The 24273-nt window shown below is 38.8% G+C and overlaps 1 protein-coding gene across 1 annotated transcript in view; it reads right to left on the reverse strand.

The window, feature by feature from the left end:
- Positions 1 to 138: 138 nt before the first annotated feature.
- Positions 139 to 24273, reverse strand: part of dnah5 (dynein, axonemal, heavy chain 5) — a 100732-nt gene continuing 76597 nt past the window's right edge. The window contains exons 75-87 of the mRNA XM_040117368.1: positions 23931 to 24045; positions 22100 to 22290; positions 20687 to 20808; positions 18247 to 18396; positions 17273 to 17518; positions 16790 to 17009; positions 15114 to 15319; positions 13142 to 13345; positions 10207 to 10422; positions 9189 to 9401; positions 7870 to 8022; positions 5228 to 5459; positions 139 to 2578 (exon numbers count right to left, since the gene is read on the reverse strand). Of these exons, the coding sequence (XP_039973302.1) occupies positions 2427 to 2578; positions 5228 to 5459; positions 7870 to 8022; positions 9189 to 9401; positions 10207 to 10422; positions 13142 to 13345; positions 15114 to 15319; positions 16790 to 17009; positions 17273 to 17518; positions 18247 to 18396; positions 20687 to 20808; positions 22100 to 22290; positions 23931 to 24045 (2420 nt within the window). The 3' untranslated portion in view covers positions 139 to 2426. The remainder of the gene's footprint in view (positions 2579 to 5227; positions 5460 to 7869; positions 8023 to 9188; positions 9402 to 10206; positions 10423 to 13141; positions 13346 to 15113; positions 15320 to 16789; positions 17010 to 17272; positions 17519 to 18246; positions 18397 to 20686; positions 20809 to 22099; positions 22291 to 23930; positions 24046 to 24273) is intronic.

Consider the following 24273-nt stretch of genomic DNA (forward strand, 5'->3'; position numbering starts at 1 on the left):
ATATGCTGAATTTACACAGGCACAAAGCACAGACATTCATTTCAGAGAGATAAAGGAGGTTTGATCTTCTCAGTGCTGTTGTAACGGAAAGAAAGTGTGAGGTACAAAGGAACCAGATCTGCACTGCAAGGAGACAAATCTTACTTTAATGTTGCATTGCAAGTTACCTATGCCACAGCTGTAGTATACCTTTTGTCACTTATGTAACTGTAAGTGTAGCATGTACAGCAAGTAGGCAATAACCCCTGAAATATTTTGTAATTTGAATGTTGGATCCAGAAAAGCCACAGTGGCACAAGTTCAGTCAGAGAGAAGCGTTTGAAATGGTCTAAATTAGTATTCTGCCAGGTGTTTAAAAAACAGAATCTATATTCTGTTCACTTTACAGGACACAGTACATTTTGGATGTCAAATGATGTACAGTACGAAGAAGAGAGAGTGCGTGGCAACAATTTTCTCATCAAAGCCTCTCGGTGAGCATCCAAAAGACAAGAATTTCAATGAACAATGATAATACAAAAAAGGACATACTGCTGTTATGGATATGAGGAAGTTCGTGTGCCCCCAACTTGACCACATTTTTACCAAGATGGAAGATCTGATATTAAAATGAAAGCAAAGGACAATGGAAGGGAAAACTGCATGACCATTGTTGCAAAGGTGAAGCTGATCTTGTTTAAAAAATACAGGCAGCCAACAAGGAAACACACATATGTGTACATACCTCAATCGACCTTGTTAGAAGCACGGATGTATTTGACAGACTTTCTAGGACCATAAAAAAACGCTGAAAAAAAAATTATGAATATATTATGATATTCGTGTGGGGCAAAGTTTCCCAAAACAGTTTTTGCACTTTAATCATCTTGTCTCGCTGACTGTATACACAAAACTAAAAATAATAAGTCTTGATGGCATACGTCAAATTTGACATTGCCTGCTGAAAATAGAACATCTGGCGTTTGTTGCTAAGAGGATCAGATCTGAGCCATATGGAGTTAAAAGCCAGGTTAGAGTAAAGCTACTGGATAACAAAGGGATAAAGACGATTTCAGTGTGAAGACTTTAATTTGGGAAAACCCAAGCCTGTTCTGTGTACAGGATAGCTTTAGAGTGCATATGGTATGGTGGTTTTGTAATAAAAGAAAATATTACCAAAAAAGTGTTTTGATGTTTTGATGATGGCATCGTTTTTTGTAAAAACTTCATTAAAATTTCTATGTATTTCAGTTCTATGGAGTGCTATTATTACCTGCGAGGGTTCTGATAAGCTCACAGCATATTAACATGAAAGGACTGTGCCATGATGTGCTCTCGATTTACAATAAACAGCACAATGATGAAAATGTCCCTGCAAACTGGATTGACACTCTTTATCAACCTAAACTGTTCTGTTTCATCACAGCATTCGAATAAACTGCTGACATTAATCCAAATACATAGCTCACAACTAGAATCAGTCCTCTGTGGTTCAACATGGTTTTGCCTCTAGACCGTGGTACACTCTTGACATTGGGCGATGCTGCTGGTGAACAGATGGGAATGCAATATATCTAGACTTATCAGGGCCAAAATTGAAGGATTCACTGGAGCAGCACAGTTTGTGTCCTGTCTGTGCTTCACTGCTGTTTCCATTTAAGAGACTTAACATTTCAATTGAATCTAAATCTTAAAATTACAAATGTAACTAGATAAAACCAGATTAGGCACACTCAAGAGGCTGATTAGATGATTACTGACCCAACTACTTTAATGTGATTAGAGATCCTATGAGCAGTTGTGTTTTGCTGTTACCTGCCTGTGTGACATAGCTATTAAAAGTGGGGGGTGACTCGGAGGGCCTCTTTAATAAAATAAAACAAAACTAATTTCCATCCTAATCTAAAACTAATTTCTGATATGGTAGGTTATAGAAATCAAGAAACTACAGCCACAGGTACACTGTAGCCGAAGACCAAACTCCAAAAACACTGAAATTATATAACAGGCTGAGGAATTCAGACATTGCCATTTGACCTTTAGTCGTCACACTACAGCTGTTTCTGTCCCCTTTGACCTAAAACAAAACAAATAACACTTACTTGATGTTTTCTCATTTGGTCATTCAAGTTTTTACCTCCTGTTGAAAGCACTAAATGCATACTTTGACCTCAACTCCTGACATTTAAAGCAGAGTCATATGCTATTCAGTCACTTTAAGCCAGGTTTTACAATGAGAGAAAGTGTTATTTTAAAAGACTCCTCCTACACGGTCCTATCCTAATGTATTTAAATATGACAGCGACATTTCCAGAGGTTTTGTCCCATTGTATAGAACCACATGTTTCACCACTGGTGTCCTTACTCTGTCGCAATTTCACTGAAAGGAAATTAATATCAGCTAACCTCCCACCAGATAGGCGTCATCGTTTGTCAATATGAGGCAGTCATTTGACATCACAGAGGAGTGCCACACCCCGCAGGATCCAGTATTCTGGAGGAAGCAAAGTCTTCAGATCTACGGCTGCGATGTAATTCATGTCTGTCCTAACTGGCTTTTTGTAGATTGGACAGGGGTAGAGGCGGGAATCCTTCTCATCTGCCACATAGAAAAATAGAAGAAAATCAAGAACAGCAACAATTTTGATGAAAACTGATAGAAAACAGATCAATAGCTGGCAAAACCATCTCTTAAACAGACATCTTTATACCTAGAATTATTTCATGTCAATGAAATATTGACTTTCGTGCCATCAGCCATCAAACTCAACAACACCATGGCACCCAGTACCTCCTACCTCCACTGACAGACTCACAACCATGCACATATACAGTGCATTCATACAAAATTCAGACACCTTCAATTTTTTCACATTTTGTTATTTTGCAGCCTTATGCTAAAAAAAACAAACAAACATTTTTTTACCTCATTAATCTACACTCAATACCCCATGATGAATTTGAATGCAAATTTATTTAGATAACTAATACATTTTTATTTAAGAAAAACTGAAATATCACATTGATATTAATATTCAGACCCTTTGCTATGACACTTGAAATTTAGCTCAGGTGCCTCTCATTTCTCTTGATAATCTTTTAGATGTTTCTCCACCCTGACTGGAATCCACCTGTGGCAAATTCAATTGATTGGACAGGATGTGGAAAGGGACACACCTGTCTATATGAGGTCTCACAGCAGAAAATGCATATCGGAGCAAAAACCAAGCCATGAGCTCGATTGAGGCCGACTGGGGATTGCTACATAAAAATTCTGCTGCATTGAAGGTTCCCCACAGTGGCCTACATAATTCTTCAGTGGAAGAAGTCTGGAGCAACCACGACTCTTCATAGGGTCTGCTGGCCAAACTGAGCAATCGGGGCAGAAGGGCCTTGGTAAGAGAGCTGACCAAGAACCCGATGGTCACTCTGGCTGAGCCCCAGAGATCCTGTGTGGAGATGGGAGAATCTTCTAGAAGGACAATCAATTGTCCTTCGCACTGTATATACACACAAACATTGCACATGTATATACACACAGATCTCCTGTATTTTATTTTATGTATTATTCCTATTTTGCTCTCTTTTATTTTTAATTATTTCTGATGTTTAGTTATTCATGGAAATTTCTTTCTTTGATGTAATTACATTCCCTTGTGCTGCTGTGTCAAATTAAATTTCCTCTAGGGGGAATCAATAGAAGTGCATCTTGTCTCATTTACGGTGGCTTCAAAAAGTATTCAGATCCTTTCACTGTTTGCACACTTTGTTATTTTGTACATTTAATTTTAAATGGATACAATTGCCATTTTCCCATGAGTCTACACTCAATAACACACAATGACAGTGATAATGTTTTTAGAAAAATTTGTAAATTTATTAAAATTAAACCCTGAAATCTCTCATTCAAAAAAATATTCAGACCATTTGCTGTGGCACTCCACATTGTGGTCATTGCAATTGCATCCTGTTTTCTTTAATTATCTTTGAGATGTGTCTAGAACTTGACTGGAGTTCACCTATAGTATATAAAGGCACACACCTGCGTATATAAGGTCCCACAATTCACACTGTATGTCAGAACAAAAAACAAGCCATGAAGTCCTAGGAACTCTCTCTATCCTCTGTGATTAAAAAAATTGTGTTCAGGCACAGATCAGGAGCAGGGTATTAGACCATTTCTTGTCTTTATGGGTTATAGAGGGTAGATTGATGGGCAAAAATGATGTAAAAAAATCTACAAAACAAAGTGTGCAAAAAATGAAAAGGTCTGAATACAGTGTTGAAACAAATCATCTGTTTTTATGAAGTCAGAATCTGCTCAAATCAGGCAAATAAATTAGGAGAACATGGTTATTTCCCAATGCCCCCTCAGCACCACCTTGGTACTACTACTGCTGCTACTACTAGGGTGTTCCTCAAAAGCCCCGGGTCAGGACAAAAACCAAGGGTCTTACAGAGATGACATACACAGAGATGAAACTAATCTCTTTGAGGGAAGTCACAATTAAGTAGAGCGGCTTTCAAGACTCTCACTCATGCATGTCATACACACTCATAGATGATCTTGCAAACACTTGTCTATCAGTCTCTTTGTACTGACACACACACACACACACACACACACACACACACACACCCAAACCCAGCAGGCTGTCTTCTTGTGGGAGAAGCTGGGAGGGGACATGGTGTAAACCGCATTATGCGTATCATTAGTTCATTTCCCAGACAGCCTTGCTTGCAGGTATCCACGGGAAACCGTCTCTCTGCTGCCTGCCTGAATATAGTCTGTTCTTGTCCAGAAAAAAAACTGTGCCACATCCTGCTGGCAATCTATTCCCAGACAAAATAAATAGCACTTAGTCTGTTTGACATCTATATGTTACATCCATCCATTCTGAGTGACTGAGTGGGATGCAAATGTTAAGGAGGAGAAAAGAGACAGACTCCCCACGATCGAAGACTCTGGCAAACTGTGGTCAACGGCCTATGCTCCATGAAAAAAGAAGCAATAGGCATAAGTAAGTAAGTAAGTGACAGACTGACAGAGACTAGAAAGAGTCATTCTCTTACGAAAGACATGATTATAGCTTAAAGCATGATTGACAGATTAGAGACTTCTGTTGAACCACATCCCTCAAAATCCACTTTGCTGAATTTTTGACTTAAAATTCGCAAATGAAAAAAAAAAAAGAAAAAATCTAAGGACACTTCCCTCCATCTCACGTTCTTAAATAATAACTCTCACCGTTATTCTCAGCGTACATCCTAATCACAGGCATCATCTCGAAGAGGACTTTAGGTTTGGAGTCGATGAGTTTGCTGTTGCGACGGTCCCAGCCGGCTCCCTCCAGGTACAGGCCATAGACGTACACTCCCTCTGTGGGGGGCTGGGTGATGTCATCCTTCATCCACCTGGTCACCTCACTACATAGCACCATACGGTCCAGGGCCCAGCCCTTGTTGGCCCGAGTGATCTCCTACAAGTGCAGAGACAAATTCGCAAGTTAAGGCAGTGGTGTATGACAGGGCAATACATGTGAATGACAGAACTGGTATTTGGCAACTGTGCAGATATGCAAACCTGACACCAAGACTAAACAATTTTCTATTCCTACTACTACATAAATTGTAAAGTAAATTGGTTTGTTGGCCTGGAAAACATACTTCAGCCCATGGATCTGTATTTCAGTTCATTTTCATAGTTACTGTATGTGACATCTACCTCACCACCAAATTCAGATTAGAAAATTCCATGTCCCAAGACCCACAATCATCATGGTTGAAATTTTAGGAGATATACAGGGGTAATAAGGTCATAATTGCCCTGGTGGAAGCAGTAATAGATGTACAAAAGACTGATTTATTTCAAACTCTAAGGCATTAACAAATACAGAAAAAAATATACATTCCTGTGTGAAATAAATGTTGTAGGACTCAGGATTAAAGCAAGGCGTCCCAAATAGGATGGACGTATTATTGGCCCTGCAGGAGTGACGATACACACTTCAAAATATTTAAAGTACATAGAAAAATACAAGAAAAACAAAAATATCCTTATTTTACATATTTCAGACCCTGTATAGAAAAATCAGTTATGTTTAACACTATGTTAAAAGCTAAACGAGTTTCAATTTTTCCATATATATACATATATATATATGTGTGTGTGTGTGTGTGTGTGTGTGTGTGTGTGTGTGTGTGTGTGTGTGTGTGTGTGTGTGTGTGTATACGTATACATATACGCATATATAGATGCACATTCGTATTCACATATATACCTATACTACATACACACACTACATACACACAGACACACACACACACACTACATACATATATATATACACACACTACATACATAAATATATATACACACACACACACACACACACACACACACACACACACACACTACATACATAAATATATATACACACACACACACACACACACTACATACATAAATATATATATACACACACACACACACACTACATACACACTATATACATACATATATATACATATACATACACACACACACATACATATAGTAGAAGTTTGCAAAGGAACATCTAAACAAAGAAAAAAGAAAAAAGGGTGCAGAATTTAATGAAAAGAACACCGCTCCACCTGTTAAGCACGGGGGTGATCGATCATGCTTTGTGCCTGTATTGCAGCCAGTCGCACGGGGAACATTTCACTGGTAGAGGGAAGAATGGACTCAACTAAATACCAGTAAATTCTGGAAGAAAACATCACAGGTCCTTAAAAAAGCTGAAGGTGAAAAGAAAATGGCTTCTACAACAGGGTAATGATCCTAAACACACCTCAAAATTCCCAATGGACTACCTCAAGAGGTATAAGCTGAAGGTTTTGCCATGGCCCTCAGTCCCCCGACTTAAACATCATTGAAAATCTGTAGATAGATTCTCACAGAACTAAGAAGCCTTTTTACAAGGGCGAATGGGCAAAAACCCCCCAAACAAGACCTCAAAGACTTGTAGCTGCTACAAAAAGCGTTTACAAGCTGCAATAGTTGCCAAAGGGGGCGTTACTAAGCACTGACCATGCCGGATGCCCAGATTTTTGTTTCGGGCCCTTTTGTTTTTTGTTATTTTGAAACTGTAAAAGATGGAAATAAAAAAAGCAATTTTGCTTAAAATTAAAAAAAAAAAAATTGTTATTTTACTTCATGCCTTTTGGAAATCAGGTCATCTTTTACTTGCTAGCTTACTAGCTATTCATAGTAACAGGAATTTTGACCAGGGGTGCCCAAACGTTTTCATGCCACTATATATATGGCCAGGAGAAGATGGGCCGTGACTGGTCATCACTGCTGACCCACTGGAGGTTGTTGTGGTTCAGAGTTTAAATGTCCAATGAAAGTTGGATGCCACCTGATGACATCTTTTCCTGGCTGAAAAGCTTCAGTTATAAGAAAGTGACTGAAGGTATTAACATCTAGATGTATCTAATAGTATTAGCTACAGAGCACTTGCTCTGAAGTGCAAATTATTATCATCCCATTTTCAGTTGTTTTTTAATGTTCAATACAACAATGGTAGATACACTTCTGGATATCTATAATATTGAATAATGAGTCTTACCAACAGGGGCATGACTTGTGATTTGGGCCAAGGGGGCTTAAACATTCAGATTTCATCTCTCTGTAGAATTCACTCCCACACATCAATATCAACTGGAATTCATTAGAAAACAAAGAAATGTGTGTGTGCTTGCCTGCTACTGTGTGTATGCGTGTGAATGTGTGGCTGCATGCTTGCATGTGCGAATGTGGCCATGTGCCTGCCTCTCCCTCTGCGGGCCATCTGGTCTCCTCCGTGGCGGTGGGTAAGTGGGTAGGTAGCCTGATGCCGTGTGTACCTGTCTCATGGCTGTCAGGAAGCCCTGTGGGTTGAAGAAGCCTGTCATCCAGAAGCAGTTGGGCCGCCCTTCAAAGATCCATGCCTGGAACTGCCGGTTCCTCTCAAGCAATTCTGTGAACCAGAACCCCAGGGTGCTGGAGGCCCACGATGCCTGAAAAACAAAGACAAACAACAACACTAACAAAACATTAAACACTGAAAACTGTCATCCAGGCGGATCACAGGAGAAGACAACAGGGAGTCATGAAAGAAAAAAAAAACCTTGTGAATCACTGTGTGGCGAGAGAAAAAGAAAGAATTCAGTACAATAGAATAAAAAAAAAGATGAGAATTCAACAAAACAGAGTGGAGGCAAATTGGCCAAAAGCAGATAGCACTGCAAGCAGAAAGTCTCTGTATCCCAGCCAAGGAAGCCATTCAAGTCTAAATTATTCTAATGATGTAATGTTTCTGAGAGCATGGCTGGAATGCCAACAGAATGATTCAAATATAAAGATACGGGAAAAGTCCTGCCGAGTCATACTTCCTTGTCGTTTTCTCTTGCACCCCCCCAATTTTCTAGTAATGTCTTCAGATAAGTTTGTTTGTAAGAGTTATTTTGATTCATCACGGAAATGGATTTGTGCACTGTGGATAAAATTTTAAAATAAAGTACATAAATAAAGAGGAAAGGGGCATCAGTCAGGGCTAAACAAGAAATTAGAGGCTGACTGATGATAGTGAACACCCATTTAGTTGGCATGACATATCTGATTTTATCGGAAAAAAACAAATAAACCTTTAGGACAATAAATAACATCAGAGAAACTATATGTACACAGGCATAAAAAGGATCTTAAAGATATTAATTTGTACCTCAAGGCTCCCAAAAATGTCTTGTTAGTCATCTGTATTAAAAGCAATGGTCATTCATAGCTCTCAGTAGATTTTAATGATGACTGTTTGTATTAGAAAGGCTCATTGTGCTGTTTGTGAAGCAGGAAAAGTTCCAATTTCCAACTAAAAATAAAATATCAAAGGCTAGGTGTTGACAGTGTCAGTGTCAGAATATGAATCACAATAAACTCTCATTGTAATGACTCTAGTTCTAGCAATGCTATCACATAATTGAGCAACAGAATGACAGAAGTAATAGAATAAAAGACTTTTCAAGGCTGTTTGTCTTTTAGCACCAGTGCTGGTGCTACTCAGGAAATGAAGAGTCTCATCTGTTTTTGTTGTGATCTTTTAAGTCTACAGACAAAAGCAACTGTATTCAATGTGACAATTGTGAGTTCAGTTTGTAATTTTAAATTCCAGACAATGTTCTCAACTGACCTTCTTCCAGCGTGTGGGAATGCGTGCATCATACATGCAATCCAGCGCGTCCCGCAGGTTCTCGCTCATAATGATGGTTCCATCGATAGCCAACTTGAGGTCTGTCAAGTTGTTTCGGACCAGAACTATGACCTTCTGCATTCGATCGATCTCCTGACGCAGGAAGATGTTCATGGGCTGGAAGGGACCCATCTTCTGGAGACGTTCTCTCACCTGGTTTTATTTAATCAGATAAGATGAAAGAATTTTAATGAATCTCCTGAAGAGTTTATAATGCATGGAGCTAAATGCATGAGCACACACAGACTTGCTATATAGATACAAAAAGACATGTTCATGCGCCTGGAATTACTACAGTTCAGTATACCTGCATTCTACATATAACCTTCTTTAAAAAAAAATGTTTGGTCCATTTGAAACTTAAGAAGTGTAGCATTAGCTTTTATCTTTCTTATCTCGATAATCCATACAAACTGTTTTCTTGCTTCAGGTACAAATGAAGCACATGATGCCAGGTTTCTATAGCTACTACAATTTTAAGAAGCAGAAAAGAACAAAAGAGAGATGGACTGTGAATTAATGGTTGTTCCTCTTAAAATGCATACCATGTTAGATTTATGTTTTATTCCAAATTCAGTTATTTCTGTAAAATGCTTCTGTATTCCCCATTAGAGATGTCAGCTAGATGGAACTGGAAGTGGTAGACACAGGGCTGGGTGTGCATTGTCAAGTTTTCCATGTCGAGGTTTGCACTTCAACTCAGAAAAGTCCTATTCTCACTTCACTTTCTCTTAAGTTCACACCCCCTCTGTATATTTCTAGTCTTCTTTTTCTCTCTTTTCTATCACCATCTCAAACACACACAACCTTTCATCACCTCACTAACACAGATCCAACCTTTCTGACTGTACCACACCAGCCACTTTGACCAGCATGCATGGTGAGTAGAACAACACTGCAAATGTTGCTTCATTCACCTCAGGCTGTTCGTGGCGCACGAACATACACACAGGCTTACTTCAAAAGGTACATAGTCAGGAGGCAGTTTCTTCAGCATGTCATCAGCCAGCCTGGACACCACAGCCTCTCTGGTGTCCCCTCTGCCTGACGAGCTGTCCTTAGGCTGAATACTGAGGATGGTGTCCAGTACATCCTTAGCCAGTTTACTCTGGTAGGTTATGTCTGCATTTGGGTGGAGACCAAAAACCTCTGGAGTATCATAGGCTGGCAGACCCTGTGAAAAAAAAAAACCAAACAGTTATTGAACCAGAGATCAGTTTTTGGTACCACAAAGCATTTTTGAAAATATTTTAAACAGAAATAACCAAGATACTGTAAATTCTCTCTACTCTCTCAACAAGCATTCTGACAGGGCCCTCGTGCCTCTGTGGAGCAGCATATCACCTTAAATTGAGTTGGCAGTACCAGGCTGGCAAAGCTTATGGGAGAAATTTTCCAACAATATGGAATAGATTTGTGTGTTTTTTTCCCTCCTCAGATTCAAATACCCATTTCCCTGCCCTGCAGTTTTTTTGTCACTGCTAAGCCCCATGTTGGCCTGAGGGAAGTGTAGACAGCCAAGTGTCTCCTTTGATACACACAGTGTTACCAGCTGCTTCTTTTTACCCTCCAGTTAAGAGCTTCATGAGGATGAAACACATGGTAGATGCATGCCATCCCTCCCATCTAATCTAACCTATTCCCCTCTGAGCAACTAGTATAAATTGTTAGTGCAGTGACAAGATCCCTCCCCGGCTTTACACCCATGAGCATAGCCAATTGTTTTCAATGTGCCCAGGACCAAGCCAAAGGTTCTACTGCTGTGAAACAACCTCCTATCTCTGTGGTGATGGGTAGATCTATGTGATGTTTATGATGGACATGGATTAAGACAAGACACCAATCCTCTGTTATGCTTTTAGAGAGACTGTGCCGATTTGAACGTACATAGTTATAGACAGCAATGGACCTTGGTTGCATCTCTCTCTCGCAATCAACTTGATATTGGGTTAAAGTTTTTCTCTTCTGAGCAAAGAAGTTCACCTACTGACTCTGTGGTCTCTGATAGGAGCTCTGTAGCACTCAATATCAATTTTCCTCCTAGGATAAATATCTCAGTAGTATGGACGTATGCCTTCACTGATATTCTGATTAATTATTTCTTCATAAGGTCAGTTGGCTAAAAGAAAACCATTGATAGAAATCTGGATACAAAGCATAAACTGGCTCACCAATATTTATACTGAACAACTGCTGACCTCTATGACTGTATAAAGATGGATGACATGACAGATTTCCAAAAGCAGAGTGAAATATTTTAGCTTCATTTCTGTACAGATGGAGGAAATACAGTCATTGGCTGACCCTGATAGAGGTTTCATGACTGTCATTGATGACGTTTACATTACGGTAAAACTTATGGTTTTTGGATTAAATTAAGGGCCAAAGTTGTTCTAAGTAGGATGGTTGAATTTTAAAAGTGACTCGAACATCAGCTCACTGATGTTGAAAATCTGCCTATCAAAGGTACTGAGTTGAAAGTGTGTTGCTTTAAATGGTTCAAAGACATCTTGCAGCGAGTGTCTTTCTCAAAGATGACAGGAAGACAGACCATCTGTTACTGTGTGTAGCTAAAGAGATTCCTTATAAAACTAGAAAATTCAGAACTGGCTGAATGGCTGCAAAAGGCTTTATTATGATCAATAATGTCATGTAAGTAAAGAGATCTAATTTTTTGTATGCTTTGTTTATCTACTTTAATACACCAAGAATGGTGCAATGGCATAAAATGGCAATTAGCACATGAACATGACGACAGATAATAGTATTTAATCTTTGTATGTTGGCATATTTTAGCAAAAACATTTATTTCTCCTTGGCTTATCAGATTTCCTCTGCTCGTTTTTTGTGGACTGAGAACAGCGACGAGTTTGCACTGGAGAGACACTGTCATTTATGTCATCAACTAGTTTATCCCTCAAACATCAATCACACTGCATTCAACGAGTCCAAAATCAGGAGGGAGCCTGGCTAACACTGAGAAAAATGGGAGGTGATGAAGAGAGTGTCACACTGGGTGCTGGACAGAATAGCCTTTGTCCCTCGCTGTGGTCATTTATTTCCTCTTAGGGAATTTCATCTTTGTTCCTGTCTGTCTGCATTTAGGTTTAAATACACAGACATGTGGACAACACACCCACAAATTCTGTGCTCTACTGTGTATTTTCGTCTGTGTCGATAAAGTGTGAATGTGTGCTTATTTATCTTTGTGACAGAAAAAGAAAGAAGGGTTGTTAAGAAATTTGTGTGCGCATGGTACATGTGAATGTTGTGTCTGTGTGTGTGTGCGTGTGTGTTCTCCAAGGCTGTGTTTGTCATTCTCTATTTGAGAGGCAGTGCAGATGAATAAGTTTGCTAAGGCTGGCAGCCCTGAGCATCCATCATAATGAAACTAGCTTTAATGAAACTAGCTCAGGAACTGCCCCCAGACATACACACACAGGCGCACGCACAAACACACATGCATGCACACACACACACACACACACACACACCCAAACACACCCACCAGGAAAGCTCACCAATAAATCATATATAATCTGTAATAAAATGAGCATGCTTGCGTTTTATCTAAAGTCACAAATGGCAGCTTGTATCTGGATGTGACGAGAGCACAGTGTGTCAGTGTCCTGCATATCTTCAGTGTTGTTCTTTTCACTGTTTGTGATGTCACTGAAACCTGACAGCGTAGAAAGAACTGAAACAAAAGGCAACATCATATGACAGGAACAGAATTGGAACAAAGATGTAGAAAATTATTCCTGTGTATACACACAGGAAGTCCTCAAGACATTCACGACTGACAGTGACATTTTTGCAGCCACATGCCCAGTCACAGAAATGCCTGTAAACGTGTTGTACAATCAAACTTCATCCACCAGAGATGGACCCACCTGAATGTATGTCAGATACTGGTCAACATTGGAGCATTTCGGGATGCTGTAGCCCTTGCAGAAGTTGAAGGCAGGTCCAAACATGTCCTCACTGAACCACACCTTGGCAAAGGTGTTGAGGAGGCGCTTGTCATAGTCGTCCGTCACACGACCCCCGTATTGAATCTCTCCGATCATGTATCGCACTGTGTTCCACGATACACCCTGAGGAGATAATAATAATTGTGATGGATACAATAATTAACCATGACAAATGGAGTTAATCAAGTTGCTCATATTCGATATGTGGAGTATATAGTGAAGCATAACCTCTGAGTAAAATGGAAATACGATGTTACAGGTAGACTGTGTTAATTTATTTTTAGTAGCATGGTTAATATTTCTGCTGGACATGTTTTTGAAAGCTGAATGAAATACACTGGAAAACACTGATAGTGATCACGGTTTCAGTGATCTACTGCTTGCTTGGATCAAAAAGCTCGAGACAGAATAATTCCTATACAAATACTGTTTAAATAATTTGCTTATAGTCATCAAATAGTCTGCTTACAGTGTTCATTTTGGGTCTTTTCACACATGAAAACATGTGGAAAAAGACATTAAAACAGTTTTAGCCTACTAGTGAAAGCTGTCATATGCTTAGGCTCTCGTTTAACTTATTTGTACAGGGTTTTTGGACTGCCACAGTGTGTAATGACAATCCCTGCCTGCTCTCCCAACGTAAGTTCACTGCATTTAAGTGTGTGTATGTGCGCTTGCTGTTGTGCACTCACGCTCCATGTGATATCTTCCTCTACCAATGCTTCCGTGGCTCAGTGAGTTAGTTTGCTCTCCCATTCCTGCTCTGCTTGCGTTTTGGGACTTTTACAGTGTGTAATTATTGCCCCTGCTTTCTCACAGCAGTACGTGTGTTACGTGACTGGAGTGTAATGCTTTCACCCTGACCATTCCGAGTACGCTTGGAGCAGGAGAGGGCCGACGTGCAGTTTATGTTGTATGTATGTAACTTTATCTTTAAATCAGTAAATAGTGAAGCTGGCCATTTCATTACTTTATAATCATGTAATAAATATACAAATGCCAATTAGATGGTCATTTGCATGAGAAATAAAGAAAAAGAAAAAAAATTAGTTATAATAATCATCTGGTTACAGTCATCAATTTGACCACTAAAAGTGGTTTCTACTGTAATTATATCAGATGACATAAACTCCACAGAGACAAGCGTATTTTTTGTATAACAGAAACTGTAATTTGTTATCTCTAACTAACAAAAGGGACCACAGGGACATTTTCCTTGTTTCTTTTTTCATCCTTTTTTTGAAACTTACACAATTCCACTTAAAGCTTACATTATGATGTTGTCAAATACTTAATACATTCTTATGTGAGTACAATAATTGTTTGACAAACAAACTCAAACTCATTTCTTATAACACATCTATTAAATTTTGACATGCTGCCACATTGCACAAGGAGCTTATTTCCTGAATTTAAAACAGTACACTATATCAGACAAGATATGACAATAGCCTTTAATCATGATGGGGGAGAGCTGTAAAGTTAATATATAACAAGTGACTAAATGCTGCTGCATACTGTATTTAACAACAGTATTTCTTGTCACATAAGTGGCTGATTTTCAACAAGCCTAATTTTAATCTATTTATTTTTTACATTAATTGGATGTGTAAGATTATTTTTTCTGCTTTATAAGAAACTCTTGAACAAAGGACACCTCTGTGATCAAAAGACAACCCACAGCTCACTTCTTCCACCAGTAAAAGCCTATCACACAGCATTTTAAACCGCCATCATTCTGTAACTCTGCACTCAGAACTATTTCAGCTGAGTCTTATTGTTGTTGGTAGCTGTTAAAGATGTGTGTGTTCACCTGACCCGGCCTCTATGTTAACAAACACTGGTGTGAAGTGTAGTTTGCTAAACACTTGAGAAGTGTTACTTCTCCTACCTTTTTAATGTCCATGTCATCAAGGTGGTTCTGAACAAACTGGACAGTGGCATTGAAGTCAGCCTGGTTGAACTCATAGGGGATGTTCCATCCCAGAGGCCCATATTTTCTCCTCTCCTGTACTGTGCTGTGGAGAAATGCAACTCCATAGAGCATTGGCTTCCACTGCACCATGTTACTGACATCCAACAGATCCTGGTTTATACCTGGTGAGGGATACACGGATGAATACATACAGAAAATCATTGTGGTTCTTTGAGCTTTTGAGGTCAACATTTGGAGCCACGATACAAAGCCTTCCAGCAGAAAGGTTGTTACTTTGACTGCTGCAGACTTGGGAGGAATAAATACATTAGGAATAGTTACCTGTGCAGATTCCCTTTTCAAAGATGGAATAAAAAGCAAAGACTACAAAAAGAGCTCTAGGCTGGTGAGTTTTGATTTGAGTGAACAAATGTTACTTACGTATTTGCTGAGTAAATCGGTTTTATTAAATTGGTTTAATTATTTTAAGATGTAGCAATTTCTGTGACTCCAAGTATGATACACATAATGAATAAACACTTCACTTCGCACAATGCTAGTTGGCAAATCTCTTTTGGGATATCCGACAGGTAACATCTCAAAGGGCTTTAGGGACTGCTGATGAAGTTTGAGAAATCTTGTCAAGCTCAGGAGGATAACTGTGATGAAGTGATTTGAAACACCAACTGAAACTTAAATTCCCACATTTAATCTACAAAACTACCATAAATTGGATTTCCAAAACGTTACATTAATGAAAAATAAATCTGCAATATCCATCTAACAGGCAGTTTGGTTTTGCCCTAATCCTGGTGGTTTCAGCTTCACTGTTACTGGATTATACTATTTAGCAAAAGAAGCATAGCTTTGAAGGAATACGGGAAAAATCAGCATGGTCCGACAACATACTTTAATATTCTGAATGCTCTGCCCACAACAAATGTGATTTCTCCTAATCTGAGGAAGAAATGCAATTTTTAATGCAGCCAGGATTCAAGAGCTGAAAATAACCATGTACCCAGACTCTCAATAGCCCTTAAGGAACCGCACGTATCCCTTTTCCATATGAGCTAGGAAAAGACAGCTGGTTTATACATATTTAATATTTTTCTCTTTCTCATTCTTTAGGATTTGAATTAAAATAAAAACTATGTGTTTCAACTTGTTCAAATTCAGGAACCTTACAGGCTTCTGGCACTTGGATGTAACACAATCTGTTAAGCCGCAAACAGTTGTTTATCATCTTTTCTCCCACTGACTTTCCCCTGGGATACATACACATCTCATTAGTTATTGATTACGTGACTGATTGTCTGTGTGTGGGTCTGTGTGAGTGAGTGTGTACATCCACAAATGAGTTGTACACATCAGTAATAATAAGACAACCTATTCTGCATCCTCATCATTGTATTACTACTATCTAACTTACACAGACACACCCATCTTATCTCCTTGTAATGATAAACTATAGGTCAATCTGTGGACATTTTACCTCGATTAATTTAAGACTGCAGCATTGTATTGACTGATGAGAGGACATGTGCATCTTTATTCCTAGTACAGTCTCACAACTGAACTTGCTTAATAAATTGTGACAAAATCAGAATTCTGGTTGATTACTTTTCCTTTAAACTAAACCAAAATCTGCCCACCTCCATAGGTCCTTTTAAGCCCTGCCTTGAGGCCCTGTGGTGGCTCGTTGGTGAACTTGATTGACATCTGCAGAAGGGCGATGGGGAAGTGTCTGTGGACCTCTGTGGTCATCCAAAGGCGGAAACTGTCGTGTACAAAGTCTGTCTCTGTTACTGTGTCCATTAGCTCGTCCATGAAGTCCAAACCCAGGTGGCAGTTCTGGAGTAAGGCCCAGCCACCCTGGGGACAATTGGTAATGGTAATCGTTATCATCCATATCAAGGACTGTTAAGTGATGAAGTAGTTAAGATCTCCACAAAAGATTTTTGTGAGCGAATAACTCTGAAAAGGTTGGCCTGTCTTTAAGGGATCACAGAGCTTAAACACACATTTTTAGAGACAGACAACCTTTCTCTCTAGTTCAACATATTGCATGAAACAGCATTTTCTGCTGCTACATTAAATGTTGCAAAAATAGCAGTAACCTCACACCACTGACTCACATTAGCCATGGTCTGCTGCAGAAGCTTGCGGGCGTGGACCTCTTGCCCTTGTCCCATAGAGACATATCGGGTCTCAATCTTCAGCCTCTTCCCCAGTGCGATGATGGAGTCAGTTGGATCTGAGCCCATTGACAGGAAGCATATGAGAGGCGTTCGTGGGTCTGATTCCTCCCACGTCTTCTCCAGGTCAAGAATCACCCCTTCAGTGTACTTGTCCCCCATTGCGTCCATTATGTATTTACGGGCCTAGAGGAGGAAGGGAAAGAACTGAAACACACTATGTTTGTTGACTGCTTCTAATGCAACAGGCTTAAACACTTGGGGAAACTTTTGTTCAGCATTGCAGGCTAATTTAAAACTAAATATTGGAATACATTTTCTTTTTCAAAGGCTTGGAACTGAGTGAATACTTCAAAGGATTTTGTACTGGCTTACATTCTTTGCAGTCAACAGTCAGATGAGGACAACTGCTGGACTGTTTGAGAGTGCAACAAAATAAACTCCACTCCAGGCTTCTCTGCAGTGGACCAAAAAAAAAAACTACCCATGAGTGAAAAAGGGAATGTCCATTAGCCTTTGTAGATATTCAGGCTAAGTATGCTTCACAGAGAGTTTTACTAAATGTGTACTACTTTTCCCTTCAAGTAAAGCTTTGGCCAAGGAAGATGTTACTGCAGATTCAGAGATTTTTAAACTCTTTTTTTCTGGACCCAGTCTCATTGATAAAAGTATGTTTTTAAAGTAAACAAGCATCTCATTTCCAGCCCTAACCCATACATTAATTAGGAATATGCTGCTTTAGTCTACTCTGCTGAATCGGATTTACACTAACTATACTGATCATTATGAAAGTGGAAACAAATGTATTGGGCTAAGCTGATTAAAAAATTGGAAATGAGAAAATTTGGTTTTAAGGGGCCCATATCCTTGAAACTGGACATTGTAACTACACACACATATGCGTCTTTTCTAACCTGAGCGATGGTCCGGTCGGGACACCAGCAGCGTATGAGGAGCAGGCGTCTAAAACAGTCAAGAGCCTGGTCGTAGGAGTTTGGAACCACATCCTCCTCTGGGGCCTCCTTATCAAACCACGACTTCCACTGCTTCTCGTTACGACTTATCTGAAGGACAATGTAAACAGCTCTGACACAGGAACACACAGATATAAATGGAAAAACCATTTATTGCTTCCAATTACTTCAAATCTGGACAGATGAAGAAGATTTAAGAAAAAATAAATCATTACATACTGCAGGCAAACACATTTAGACACACACACATTGATGGTCAAAGCAGCTTCAGACTAAAATCTATCAGTAGCAAAAAGAAATCAAATGTACCCTATGTTTCTGGTAAATACTGAAATGTATTCACTGTGCACTCTCCTAGTTTCACACCACATATTGTCCAAATCATCCTAATGTGCTTAATGATTATGATGAACATGTGGCTTTCTGCACCTTTCTGTATCTGCACAGCATGTTTGAGTGCTGATTATAACTGTTTTTGCTCCTTTTTCTCCTTCAAAACTTATGCATATATTCTTTGTCCATACACACACACACACACACACACACACACACACACACACACACACACACACACACACACACACACACATCATGTAATGCATCACCTAACTCAGATGATTATACACATGAGGTCCTGAATTAACACTTGTCATACTGTACTTAGGCATAATTGCGTGGAAAGCAGTTTTGTATTAAAACCCTGTAAATATCATGCGCTTCCAAGACATGTTATGAATGCCTGATAGCACAACATATGCTATATACTCTGACATCACATAGCCTGTTAATCACTGTGTTTACATGCATGCAGGAAACCTATTTACTGGGAACAAAAATCAGGTTAAAGCAGGAAATCAGAGATCACGTTTACAGTACATGCACTGCAATAACCCGGTAACCAGTATTTACATCTAGGTGGTCAGTAATCAGATTTACCTTAAGCATATTTTTCAACCCCAGAATATTGTATGCGTATTAGTGACATATGATGGAGCCTTCAGTGTTTGTTTTTTGCATTTGGATCTGTGGTACAAACAGAGGACAGGTCTTGTAGGGAGAGAGCACACTATGTTTTTCTTTACTGTCTGCATGTGTTTGAATTTTACAAATCTTATGTATCTTATTAGACATATTAATTGGCTACCATTTTACTACGATAGTACTTAAGTCTCTTCCGTGATTATGTGCATATTTAAAACCCTGTTAGAAACCAAGTAAAATAAGATATATGGACAAGAAAGAAGGTTTCTCTCACAGAAGTTTAGCTGTGTTAACCGGGTTTACCAGTTCTTCACCAACTTTTTTTCTATTTGCACGATGTCCAAGAAATGCATATACAACAGTATGACAAAGCTGACAGTTTAAGTGAATTTCCCTAATCATCCTACTTCTAGAAGATTTGTTGTCTACCTTTCTTGAGCTTGAAGTTATATTATGAAGACACTGAACGGCTTTATGGGTAATTTTAAAATTGAGTGTGTCTTCTTTAATAAGTTTATTCAGGAAAGTGAAGCAACCACCTGCTCTACATTCATAAAGTTGAACACATTCATAACTGAGAGCTACTTGCCTTTCCATTAGCCATTGAGCAGCTCCACTTAAGAATTTACAGAGTTTAGTACTCTGCTGAAGAGCACACTATGAGCAGCTGCTGATGGCGAATGTGATGCACATTCACATCACACAACTGAATTCCTGAGCCAGTCTGGGGATTTTAGCGAACTTCTTCAACAGCAAGTAAAATGGTAGCCTGAATATGATGGTTTTTTTGGGTGTGAAATGATGTGCACTGTCAGGGCTTCTGCGTCATGTGTGTAGTACGGTCTTGTTTGAACTGAAAAGATTGAGTCAGAGTGAGGCTCTGATGGTTTTGTCTCTTTCTCTGACAGCACAATCCTGTCCTCACCTTGTTCTTCTTACTTGACTGATTTCATGAAACAAAGAACTGTTAATCCACCCCCCTCCGTTAATCATTTGCACAACAATACATCTGTGTATTTGTGTATGTGAAGAAATACAAGTGCACGCACTTATACACAAATACGTCGTGAGACATTCAATCAGTCAGTCAAGTGACGTGTGTGTGCATGTGTGTGGATGTGTATAACGGAGAGAGATGACGCGAGACATGATAATACTGACTTGCTTACTAGAGCAAGGGAGAGCCGTGAAAAATATTTAATAAGCACCTATAGACCACTGCTGAACCTGTATGTGTTTGTGAAACACATGACAAATGAGCAGTGCTATCTGCAGGCTTAAAAATAAAAATCTTTGTGAGTTAAAAGCTAAAAGTAGGTATCATAGACCTGTCAGGGCACGTCTTTGTCGATCAAGCTGTGCACGGTTTTGTGTGTGTGTGTGTGTGTCTGTGTCGTACCTGTTCAAGTATATCAGAGAACTGCCACAGTTTGCTGAGCTCTACAAGGTTGAGCCAGGTCATATCAAGGATCCATTTAGCTGGTTTCTGAGGGCAAGCCTTTAGGTCCAGAGATGCACCTCCTGGATCACACACACACACACACACACACACACACACACACACACACACACACACACACACACACACACACACACACACAGTAAAACCCAAGGTTAAAAAAAAAAAAAAAAATGCAAAAGAAATATATTAAAATGAAAAAATACAGAATGATAAATATTTCAAATACATGCAAATGTGCAAACAACTTTCAAAAACATAAACAAAAGTCATGTTGAGTCCATGTTCAGCAGGTTGTAACTGACAGATGGTCAAACTGCATCCAAGTAGCAGACTGTGTCTGTCTGATCTGGCACTGCCAGTTGTCAGAGCTGGCTTTTATCCCTGTGGTGAGGAGCACTCCATATCTCTGATTCAGTGAACTGCTACACCACCAATATGTTTGAAATGTGTGTAAAGCTTGAGATGAGCTTTAAAAAAAAAAAAAAAAAAAAAAATCTATATTCGCTAAGTAAATAATGAAGACAGCAAACAACAGAAAATAGATGGCAATTTAAGCCTAGCTTTATCAAAGAACCTTGAGGCTGCTCTGAGGTGAGTCATAGCTGTACCACAACACTTTTAGCTTCCCTTCTTTTCATGTTGAGATTTGAATGCAGTCTCAGTGGAAATGGGTATCTGGTATGCCAGTGTACACACTTGGCTGCAAGGTCAAGTCATATCCAATATATATTCTTGGTACTGACAAAACAAATCAGTCTCAGAAGATGAGACATAACAGACTGATAAAAGAAATACTTCAAAGAGACTCTTCTACTTAAATCTGAAATATAGAGTCCTTGCTCTTGTTACAGCACCTAATGGCTTCATAAAATTGTGAAATCTTTCCATGGCTCAGTGTAGATGTTTTCAAACTCACCACTTCACACTGTTGAGCTTTGGGGAAATCACAGGATTTGAGGCAGCTATTGGGCTTGATAACAAAATCAGGGTTTACCTTTAAACAACATTACAACTGTGTTCGCATTTTACTTTTTCCCCCCGAGCATAATTTTCACTTTTGAAAAGATAGTATATATAGACATTAATTGCGTTCCATTTACTGTATTTAAGTACAGTATGGAAATTAACCTGTGATGTTTTGAAACTTGCCGAGTAATTAATCACAGTTAATAACAGTATGCTGGATTTTAGCTTCCTACACATGCACATGACTGCCTCCCACTGGCAAACTTAAAAAAAATAAAAAATAAATAAATAAATTTAAAATATCTTGCTTTCACCTGCATGAGTAAGCAAGGCAACAGAACTTTAACAAATAAAACCTGAAAATTGTTTACATTTGCCTCTTACCTTTAATGAGCGTGAGAAACTCCTCATGTTTGACCCTGTTGCTCTGCATGTCAATCTTCAGTGTTAACAGCAAAGTGAAGAGGAATTTGTGCTCTTCATACAGACCCCGCGCTGCATACTTATAAACCTCAAAGGTCATGAACTCTATGATGTTGGTGATGCGTTTGCTGGTGATTGGGCTTTTGGAGGACCTGTTCAAGTAGAATTTCAAAACAGATAGGACATATACAGTTTCATCCAATTTAATATAATGTCACATAATTTAGACTTTAATATTAACTCCTACAATTCAAATATAGACTAGAGATCACAGCAAGGTCAGACTAGTTAACCTAGTGAGCACAGAGACGTCTGTTTTTGCTTTACTGACTATGAGACTCAGCATGTTTGTGTGTATGTGTGTGGCACTTGGTAACAGTGAATTGTGTGAAAACATCTAGCCATTAAGGATATTGGTATTATATTTGTATTAGTTAAGAAATTATTTGAGCAATGGCCAGCTGGTTAAAATGTACTGTTATTGTATCTGATGCTTGCCTGAGGCACTGTAACCACTTTGTACTATGTATAAACAGCATAGGACAAACCAAGTGATATTTTCAAAAACAAAATATCATAGTCAAAGTATCAGTGTTCAACCTGTAGCAACAATGACTCACTAACTTCCACTTTTAACATAACAGGATGAAAATAATTGCCTTTAGTTTTCGGCTTCATGTGTATTAGAGGCTACAAGACAACAACAAATCAACAATCTATCCTTCCTAGTGCATACATATCTCTTGTATGTAATGTGGATAATTACTTACAGTAACAAAATTAAGTATGGAGCAATAATGAAATATGAATTATTTTGATAGAAAGACTTTATGAGATCATTTCATGATGAGGATTAGGCTAATTTGTGTGTCGTATTCAAGGAGAACATGATTTATTTGCTAGGTGCATTCAGTAAATTGAACATCTGCTAAATTTAAAGCAATTCAAGACAATTGCCCTGCCACAAAAACTAACCTTTTGAATCTAATAATGTTCTTGTTCCATAATTATATTATTCCATAATAATGATCTTTTGTTCCATACTTGTTGACGCTATCAACAAGTATGGAACAAGAAATTAATTGATACAACTCTATGGTGAGGTTCAGGCTGTCTTTGTAGCACTGATATATTGAATTTTACTCTACTGTTTGGTGATTTGTTTTTTTTGGATTTGAAAGATACTAAGCCCGTTTACTTCATTTTGTTGTAAACAACAAAATAAACCTTGTAACAAAGGTAAGTATTTTTTCTAATTTGAAGCATTTCTGACAACATATGGCAGTATGTCCTTCCTCCTGTAGTTACTGTGTGGAAATGTGGAACGAGTCTAAAGATAACGAATTGATAATGAGATAAGTTCTGGGCCACAGATTGGAACTGTCTGGCTTTAAGATACTTGAATTATACAGTATGAACTATTTGAAGTGCTTTTAATATAATTTTTCCCTTTTCAGAAATCAGTATTTTGGGAAAGGCTATGGTACAGACGTCTGCAATCGAATCAGATTCAGTTGCCTGGAGTGTGAACCAAGTGTGAACTCCAACTGACGCTGCTTATAACCTAATAAACTAATAAACAAATCCCCCAATGAGACTTTACAAATCACAATGAGAGGTGCAACATTTGTGGGCCAGCTTTGTAAGACAAAACTGGATATGGTGCTGCACAGAATCACTTGCTGTAGGCATTATAACTTCATTCGTGTTTCAGCATAGGGTAGGGTCTACTCCATGTTTATAAACGAAACCAATTCATTACAGAGAGCAGCAAATGGCAGCTAATTCTCACCTAGCCAGAGAGAAGTCAAAAAGTCCCAGGAACTGTCTTAGAGAGGTCTGATACATGACATTCACCATACTCATTTCAGTGATCAAGAAGTACAGGATACTGCCCCTGGTGGCCACTGAAAACACACACAAACACAACAAATGCAAGAGCAATGGCAAACGAAGTGTGATTGTTGGAGCATATGTTTGTAACTGAGTTCTTCAAGAGTTGTCTGTTGAACCTAATCTGTCTTTAGGGATGTGTGTGGTGGGGAAATTTTGGCTTTGACAATATCCATTTTTGTCACTGCTAGAGATGAAATACACACTGAAAATTAATCATTTTCATCTGATTGAACCTTGAA

Source organism: Xiphias gladius, chromosome 22, assembly GCF_016859285.1.
Source record: "Xiphias gladius isolate SHS-SW01 ecotype Sanya breed wild chromosome 22, ASM1685928v1, whole genome shotgun sequence".
In the NCBI taxonomy this organism is placed as follows: Eukaryota; Metazoa; Chordata; class Actinopteri; order Istiophoriformes; family Xiphiidae; genus Xiphias; species Xiphias gladius.